Source organism: Mangifera indica, chromosome 16 (genome assembly GCF_011075055.1).
Source record: "Mangifera indica cultivar Alphonso chromosome 16, CATAS_Mindica_2.1, whole genome shotgun sequence".
Classification (NCBI taxonomy): Eukaryota; Viridiplantae; Streptophyta; class Magnoliopsida; order Sapindales; family Anacardiaceae; genus Mangifera; species Mangifera indica.
In genome coordinates this window covers 13,703,342-13,713,468 of record NC_058152.1, presented here as the reverse complement: position 1 = coordinate 13,713,468, position 10,127 = coordinate 13,703,342, and the positions used below count along the sequence as shown (strand labels likewise).

At 33.5% G+C, this 10,127-nt stretch overlaps 1 protein-coding gene across 1 annotated transcript; it reads right to left on the bottom strand.

The window, feature by feature from the left end:
* Positions 1 to 5,015: 5,015 nt before the first annotated feature.
* Positions 5,016 to 7,759, bottom strand: LOC123199392 (glutathionyl-hydroquinone reductase YqjG-like). Its single transcript, XM_044614362.1, has 6 exons — positions 7,602 to 7,759; positions 7,171 to 7,395; positions 6,900 to 7,076; positions 6,590 to 6,814; positions 6,352 to 6,480; positions 5,016 to 5,429 (listed from the first exon to the last, which is right to left on the bottom strand). Exons 1-6 carry the CDS (start codon positions 7,671 to 7,673, stop codon positions 5,196 to 5,198), a joined length of 1,062 nt encoding a protein of 353 aa, XP_044470297.1. The 5' UTR covers positions 7,674 to 7,759; the 3' UTR covers positions 5,016 to 5,195.
* Between the last annotated feature and the right edge of the window lie 2,368 nt (positions 7,760 to 10,127).

Genomic DNA, 10,127 nt, shown 5'->3' with positions numbered 1-10,127 from the left:
CATTCAGTAGTGTAGAACTTTGACGGTATGAAATATTATAATAAAGGGAAATTAAAATAATTGCCCCAAAGATTAGGGGTCAAAGAAAATTACCCCTAAATCTTAACATTAAACGAAAATGCCCCAAAATTATGAAGAGACGAAAATGACCCTCCACTCAAAATCGTCCATAACCACGCGTACCACCGCCAAACACATAAAAACAGAAAATTTTGAACACACGTTTAGCGCACTCGGCAACTCCGATTTCATCCGACGATTTTTTCGACGTTTCCGGTAACGACAATGGACAAAAAGGTTAATAAAACAACCCTTGTCATCTCTTTATGCATTTCGTTTCACGATTTGAGTGATTTGATATGGAATTTGGGTGTTTAGCGTTAGGGTTCGGATTTGAAATTTTCGAAGAAAATGCTTGATTGTTTACTGATTTTGATGAATTATGTTAGGGTTTTTATGTTAGATTAGGTGTAGAGTTGATTGTTGTTGAAATGGAGTTTGAAAAACGAAGTTTGGAAGGTGAAATGTGGCCACACGAATTCGGCAGTCACCACACGAATTTGTGTGGTAAGAATTCGTGTAGACGGGGTGGCGTTTTGCACTTTTCAAACTTCGTGGACTATATGTAAACATGTGGTTAGGGGTGAAACTGCACGTTTTCATAATGTGGTGGGGTATAGTAAAAATTCGAAAATTTGTGGACTCGCATAATTGTGGTCAACCCCCCGAATTCGTGTGGTTGACGCACGAATTCGCTTGGTTGATGCGCGAATTCGCGTGGTTGACACGCGAATTCGCATGGTGGGGCAATATGCGCTTTTCCAGAGTTATCTAGCATGCGTTTCTCTATGATAGAATCAGGGGGGCAGAATGTGATTATATTAAATTTTACGGCTTTTTTGATATTTTTCATATGGGATCAAATTGAAATTTATCCATCTTAAGGTTTTTTTACGTGTAGAATTCAAATTTGATATCTGTTTTTTTGAATAAGGCCTCTATGTATAGAATTGAATAATTTATTCCCTAAAATTTATATAAATTTAATATAATTGTAATTTAATTTTCATATAGGGAGATGTACAAAAGAGAAAAATGGACAAAAACAGAGATGAACTGCGATTTCCTCTCGAAAAACACTTCAAGGCTCAAGTTACTACACGTGGATATAGAGATGTGGAAGCCGTGATCAAAAAATTATTAATAGAAAGGCAATTACAAATGTTTCGACGTACCTATTTCGGACACTTCCTAGACTTAAAAGATAGTGGATTTAGTAGGGTCCTAATACATTCTTTCATCTTTCGAGCGGTAAATAAGATGACCTCGGGAGAGGAGTTATGGTTTCGGGTTAATGACGTGGATGTCAGATTCAGTGCATATGAGTTTGCTATTATGACAGGCCTTCGATTTAGTCATCTGGTAGATATCGACCTCTACATTTCATCGAAGGCCACAGATCGGATCCTCCAGACATATTTTCACGAGTGTAAATCAGTTATATATGTTGATCAAGAGACATATTTTCACGGGTGTAAATCAGTTACATATACTATTTATAGATGTCTATTACACAATTATACCTATTCCATAATTCAATTTGACAAAATAATATTATTAAACATAGCCTACTAATTTTTATTATTTTACTTATTACACATAACTATAATTTATTATATAAAATATCACATATAATTGCATTATTAATAAAATAATAACGATTGAAATAATATCATGTTATCCTATACTACTATAATATTTACAACATAACCTATCTAATTTTTATTATTTTACATATTACACACAACTATAATTTATTATATAAAATATCACATATAATTGCATTATTAATAAAATAATAACGATTGAAGTAATGACAGGGATAAATACCTCGAAATGACGAACTTTCTCTTCACGCCCGAAATCTTGAACACGAACTTATTTTCTCTTTTCAGAAATCTCTCTCAGATATGTTAAAAATGAAGGAAGATATATGTTTTATATAGAAACGGAGAAAGAGTAGTTTTGGTATTATTTTGGAGCATTTTTGTTTAAATGTTTTAGATTAGGGGTATTTTTGTTTAAACCCCAACATTAGGGGTAAATTTGTTTATTACCCTTAAATAAAATAATAATTTAATTTAGAAGGGTAGTTTTGGTATTTAAAGGGATATTTGAGGTATTTTTGTTTAAATACTTTAATTTAAGGGTATTTTCGCTTTAACCTCAAAATTTAAGGTAAATTTTTTATTACCCCAATAAAAAGGGTATTTATTTTAATTTCCCTATAATAAAAGTAGTTTGGTTTATGGCGAATTTCGTGACAGACAAGACAATACTCCCCAGAAGTAGGAGAATCATTGTCCTTTAAAGATGACAATGTCCAAGTTATTCAAACTTCCCCACACTTTTAATCTGGAAGGTAAAAAAATGCCAAGGCAGAGCCATTCTGTTCATAAAGATTGGAGAAAACGCCAGTTGACCTCTCTCCTCATTGATACAGATCATGGTTAGAGCATCTCTGAATCATCATTTTTGGTTACTTATTTTTTGAGTTACATAGTTGTTCCACAATATTGTGTACTTGGGGAAGCAAAAGACTATGATACTCTATTCAATCTGTCAATATTGACACCTGTGTGCTGATCTTGGCTACTCTGCAAAAAGAAATAGAATATTTACAACCATGACTAGCTAGTGAAAATCAAAGCTTCAGAAATATAAGCTACCCTTTACATTTATTTGATACAAACTTAACTGATGTAAATTGGTCACAGATACACATTTACACATTAATTCTTTACCACTCCAAATATGATCGATGTCTCAAGTTGGGTTCTGCAGCTTGAGAGAAACTTGGTTCATGTTTCAACCCTTAATTGGAATCACTAGCAGTTAACTCGCGCATGTATTCTTTTCTAATAATCACCAACTCACTGTAGATTACCCACTCTGGCTCTGCAAGGAAAAGGGCACTGCCTGGATGAATGAAAACAATTCCATTTAAAGTTCTGTATCCCTCTTTACGATCTTTTCTTGGAGCCTGGAAAAAGAATCCTGCCTTAATGGCCTGTTGTATCTTTCTGAATTCCTTGCCTGCACTCAAAACTCTGAATTCATACTTGGTCCATTATTGTAACATCCAAGTCCGTCAGGTGTCAACGTACACATAATTTCCACCCTCTCCCTCCAGAAAAATAAACAGCGTGAGTTTTTAAGGAAGTAGAGAATTGACCACAGTTTTAACAAGCCAAAAGAAAACCTGTCTTTGCTAGAAAAACGCATACATCACTGCCTATCATCAACCATATATATTACAAATTTATTAATGGAAAATACTACAAGATAATCCTCTCATTTTATTATTAAAAATAAATTCGTTAAATTATTTCGGATTGAGAGGCAGTTTTTTTGCTTGAAATATATATATATATATATATATATATATATATATATATATATATATATATATCAACTGCTTTTGTGTGACACGTAGGCCTGGCAACGGGTCAGCCGGGTCTACTCCGATGTGGCCTATCAGGCTTATGGGTCAAGTCCAAGGTCTATACAGTAATAGACAAAGCCCGGCCTAATATATAGTGCCACCCGTTAAACAATTTTTAAAATTTTTAATTAAAATTTTTAAATATAAATTATTTTTCAATTATTAAAACCGAGGACAATACCTCAAACATTTTATTTATAATCTCTCATTGTGACAAAAGAATATTGTGGTTACATGATAAAAAATATTATAAGTTTATAATAGAGTACAAATAAATTAATTTACATATTATATGAATTACAAATATAAATAAAATATATATATATATATATATATATATATATATATATATACTATACCATTTATCTACTCATTTTTAACATTCAAATCTTTAAATTCTTTTGCATTAGAGTCATTTGTAATATTTTGTAATAATAAAATTAAAATGAAATTATATACATAAAAAATTATTATTTATAAATTAAGATAATTTTTGAAAGAGAATTGACAAAAAAAAACGAGACTGAAATTATAATGGAAGAATTAAGATTAAAAGAAATTAAAATTAAAGAATAGTTAGACTGGTTTGTACAAAGATAAATAAATAAATTTAAAAAATAAACTTAAAGGCTTCTGCCTTTATGGCAGAAGCCAGATTATTCTGCTGCAAAGGCAGAAGGCTTCTGCTTTGGCAGAAGGGCGAAAGCCCTTTGGTCATCCACCCTCTAATATATATATATATATATATTTTTTCTTTTAAATAGTAATAAGTTGTGTCAAATCGACCTATGAACTTAACATTAAAGTTTATGATCTGATTTAAAAGGCCCATGAACCATGCTTGATATGTTATAGTGTCGGATTGGGCCTTATCGAACTAGGTTTCAAATTCGTGCTTTAGGTCGAGCCTCTATTTGGCACGGTCCAATTGACATGTCTAGTGACACGTATGGTAGATACAAAATGACTTACCAAATATGAGTGACACCTCCACACATGATTCCATATGTTCATTTTTAGTTTAAGAGCCATTGAAACCCAAGTAAAAGTGGTTTTGAGCTCGAGCTAGCAATGAGTTGTCAAATTATTTGTCAGAAAGCCACTAGAGAGGAAGAATAAAAGTCACCTAAGATGATGAAAAAGAGAAATCATTGAAGAAGAAACTTAAGAAGATAGATTAGCAACCATTGTCAATGAAAAATTGTTGAAAAAAATAAACCAGCTAATAAGTTTCCGATGACTCGACAAACTCGAGCTTGCTCGACTTAAACTTGAGCTAGGGCTACCCTAGCTCGAGTTAAGGCTTGTTTAAGCTAGTATCCATGCTAGCCCAAGTAATTTACAGGGCTACTGATACAAATAATCACATTTTACCTAAATATAGGAATCATAGAACCTTTCATCCATGAGCTAAAAAGAATTTGTACGGATTTACTTAGCCCAGTCTGTCTTAGATCCAGCATCATGATTATTAAAAATAGAATTGACAATCTCTTTCCTAACTACATGCTAAAATAAAATTCATCAGGAAAGTTTTATTATGGATAGACAAGATAGATGTTTATTTTTGTCTTGCACAAAGCGACTTAAAGTACACAATAAACAGAATGTACACACCCCAACTTTTCCAAGACACATAAATATGTTCACAGATGCTATATCTCATCCTGGATTCTTTAGTGCATAGAAATTATGCAGAAAACTTCTCTCTGTCATGAGGGAATGAATAATCAATATCGGGGCCACGAGGAATGATCCCATAAGGATTGATAGTAGGATGGCTTCCATAGTAATGTCGCTTGATATGTTGCATATTGACTGTGCTTGACATGCCAGAGATTTGATATATGTCCTTCATGTAATTGAACAAATTTGGATACTCTCGTAACAGTTTCTTGTTGCACTTGAAGTGTACTGCATAAACCTGTGATTATAACCAAAAAAAAACAGTTAAGATTACAAGACAGTTCTACTATGTAATGCTTGAAAGCACTCAACCAATCCTAAGTGAATCAATAAGATAGTGGCTAAAAATTCCTGACTTGGCGTTCAATATTACATGGTTGTACATTTTCTGAACTAAGGAAATGTAAAATGTTAGCAGCTACCACATATATGGATGTCAACCCATTCCACTCTCTACATCTAGAAATATAAACTGTCATGTTTATCACATTCGGTGAAATAAAAATCACAACTGTTTAACAAGGCAACCCAAAAAAAAGAGGATGCCAGTTACCTCATGTTCCATCTTTGCCAGAAAAACACAAAAATTACAGCCCAAACTACTCTTGACATTTTGGGCATATCATCGGACGGCAAGGGATGAGCTAGATAAATATAACATATAATTCCCCGCAAGCCTTCACATATGCTCTCTAAGTAGTTAAGAGGAAAAAGAGAGAACAAAGTTTGGAAAAACCATCTACAACCATTTATTCCAAGTTGCAAAATTGGGAATATTAATAATCCAAAGACTATAAAACAAGGAGAAGCATAAGTAGGGAGTTATCATTACATAACAATGCACAGACAATTCCAAAGTATTAGTAATGACCATTAATCAAAACGATATATCATGAGTTATCTTGATATGTACCATAATGCTGTTGCACTTATTAGAAGAGCTAGACTTTGCTACAAATCCTATTTCGAACACCAACACTGAAAAATTCAGCTTTAATATTAGATTATACAACTGTTAGAAAATATCTTCAATAACACTAGCCAGAGTTCATAGCGATTACTGTACCTCTTAGCTGTCTAAAAAATAATGTGCTGAAAAGGTCAAACGAAAAAACAAAATTGAAACTGTTTTATTACACGCTGAAATCTAATATGTATACCTCATCAAATCTTATAAGTGTGACAAATAACCGGATATCTGCTTCAGTCAGTCTATTTCCACATATGTATCGCTGCTTGTCAAGTATCGCTTCACATTTGTCCAGGTCATCATATAATTGTTTCACAGCCTACAGAACAGATCAAATAAAATTCTTAGACACCATAACAATTTATAAGGAAATAAATAGTAAATTGGTTGTGAGACCTGTATATTATTGTAGGATGAAAATTCCTTACTTTGTCATAGGGCTCTTGCTTTGTTGCAAACCCACATTTGTAAACACCATTGTTTATCCCATAATATATCCATTTGTTAGTCTCATCAATTTGATCTCGCAGGTCAGCAGGATACAAATCCAGGGCAGGTTTTTGCGCTATATCATTGAATTCAGTGTTAAGCATGCGAATTATCTCCGAACTCTCATTATTAACAATTGTCTTCATCTTCTTATCCCATAGAACCTATTATGAAACAAAATCATTCACAAAAATTGAATAGTTCAAACATCGAGAACAAAAACCAAGAGAATGGAAAGAGTCCACATACAGGCACCGTGAACTTCCCAGAGTAGTTTGTACTTGCAAGCTCATACAGCTCTCTTATACTTTTGGCTCCATTCAAAGGGTCAGGTCCAGCTCCTGGTTCCTCCGAATTAGTTGCTGGAAAGACCCATCCTCTATGCTCATCACCATCCTTTGTTTTCTCCCATATGGGTTTAACGGACTGTGAAAACAAATCAACAATCTTTACATGATCATAACATAGAGTTGTACTAATATACAAACTTGTTAAAATTAACATTATATGATTCACCAACCGTGAAAGTAATGGCTTTCTCAAGCCCTTTAATCTTCACGAATGCAAGGCACCTAGAGGCCCAAGGACAAGCATATGAAATATACAAATGGTACCTCCCGGATTCAGCAGGAAACTGCGAACTGGGGTCTCTTGAAATAAAGTTACGAAACGTTGAAGCAGTTCTAATGAAAGACCCAGAATCTGAAACTTCATCTAGTGCAGAACGAGCCATTTGTAGAGTATGCTGAAGAACATTAATTTATAACAAAAATCAATAAAGTTTTGATTTTTCATGGACAAATAAAAAATTTCCGCTGAATTAGCTCATATAGAGAGCAAAGACTAGCCCACTAAAACACAATCCAGATCAAGAAATCAGTTGCTTCTAAGGAGTAAACAGTCAAACAAAGCAAATATTGGGAAAACAAAAGTCTGAAAATGGTATTTTACCTTGAAAGAGAATGGAGAAAGAGTAAAGGAAGTTCTGACACAGTAGGGTTTTATATTACAGAAAGTGATCATAAGTTGTCAAACTGTGTTGGGTTTGTTATTTAATAGGTTGTCATTTTTAGCTTGCTGAGTCTGCTCCGTAACAAAATGGGCAAGGGCAACTTGGTTTGGTCAGAAGGCAACGTCAGAAGTATGCCATTTAGATGTCATCGTCTCTGTACATTTAGCCCATCAATAATATTACAAATGAATTTAATTGTGAATTTATTATAAAACATGAAGATTTATAATTCATATGATGACTTGACAGTTTAATCCATTTAGATTTTTATATTATAAAAAAAAAGTCCTTAATAGAATCTTTATCATAAAGGTGAAAGAAAAACTTTTTCCCACCCTGGTTTAGTTCATTTCTTAGTCCGGTAGATGAGATTTTAAAAAGGCCAAACGACTATTTCCCACCCAAGGTATGCTGTAATGACGAGTTTCCACCCTTTAACTATGAAAACACCAAACACCCACCCATGGCCGGTTAGATTTAACCAAACCCTAACGGTGACAAGGGTAAAATTGTCATTTTCTCTAGAATATTAAAAATAAACTAAAATAGAATATATTTTGCCCCCCTAAACTTTAAAAACTAAAATTCCCCCCCAGCCTAAGTTTTCAAAAATCGCAGTTTCACCCTCCCGAAGCATTGCCGACGGTCTCCGGCTCCACTGCCGACGGTCTCTCCCTCCCGAAGCATCCTCACCTTCCAGAGAACTCTTTCCTCCCATTTGGACTTCCAATCGGAGTCGGAGAAGCTGTGGAAGACGAAGAACTTCGTCGGGGAAGACGAAGTTCTTCGTCTTCCCAGTCGTCGTCGTCGTCTGGGAAGACGACGTCTTCCCAGACGAAGACGAGACGACGAGACGACTCGTCGTCCTCTGGGAAGACGAGTCGTCTTCATCTGGGAAGACAATCGTCTTCCCAGACGACGAAGACGAGATCGATCGATCTCGTCTTCGTCGTCTGGGAAGACGATTTCTCTTCCCAGACGGCTTATCTCTGCGTCGGATACGTTGAGGTCGAGTTGAGAGGCGCCGTCGGTGGAAGAGAAACCGTCGGGAGGGGAAGACGGCCGGTGATGGCGCCGGAGAAAGCGACGGAAAAGGGTTTGGAAATTGGAAGGGTTTGGAAATAAACCCTAGGGGGGAAATGCAATATTTTCAAACTTAGCTTAGGGAAAAAATGTTAGTTTTTAAACTTTTAGGGGGGGAAATGCAATTAAATTTACCACCGTTAGGGTTTGGTTAAATCTAACCGGCCATGGGTGGGTGTTTGGTGTTTCCATAGTTAAAGGGTGGAAACTCGTCATTACAGCATACCTTGGGTGGGAAATAGTCGTTTGGCCTTTTAAAAATTTAAACAACTATTTGTTATCTAATTTTTATTAAATTTTTTAATTAGTTAAAAATAAAATTATTATTTTATTATTAATATTAAAATAAATAAAATTATATCTAATTTTACTCTTTTAATTTAAAAAATTAATAATTTTTTTCATATAAAAATTTAAAAAAATTATTTTTCCTCTAAAATTTAATTTTTCTAAATCCAGTAATCACTCCAAGAAATTCGTCAGTTGATCTTCCCACCACCTTCTCTTTGATAGTTTCCCAACATGAAAACCACCATAAATCCAAACGAAATACTCAAATCACACAAATTCATATATATCACATGGATCTATGCATTAGCTGACCATCTGTGCTTTAGTTGAATGACACAGAAACATGAGTATCATGTTTGTGCGTCATCCAATTGACACATAGATCCGTGTAACATGCATGAATATGTGTGATTTGACCATTTCAATCAAATTTATGGTAGTTTTCATGTCAAAAAACTACTAGAGAAGGAGATGATGGGAAAGTTGGTTGATGGCTTTCCAAAATAGTCATTGGATTTGGAAAAATCAAATCATATAACTTTTTAAATTTTTGAATAAAAAAATTATTATATTTTAAATTAAGTAAATAAAATATTTTATTTATTTTAATATTAATAATAAAATAATAATTTTATCTTTATAATTAATTAAAGATTTGATAATAAATAAATATTTAAAATTTTAAAATTCTATAAATAAAACTTTGAAAATAAATTATATCTTTTGACGATAAGTCTTTTGGCCTATTATGAATAGAGAAATAGCCAATGTAGGTACGTGCATCATGACTTTTCTGATAAGCTTATCCTTAAACTTTATCTTGTATTAAATTCAAATTGAGCTCAAATTGCAGTAAACTTGGCTCGAACCAATTCTCTCCTCTCCTAGTCTCCTCAGTCTGACCAAATGTATTTATATTCAACGTGAAGAGTTAAAAGTTAAAGTCCTTTCTTTTTTCAGTTTTTAAGAAATATAGTATTAGAAGATCATTCAATGGTAATAGTAAATAAATGATTAAATATTAGTAATGTAACATAATTTTATTTAAAATTACATTGGTGAATGATAGATTAGAGTTAAGAGGGATGTAT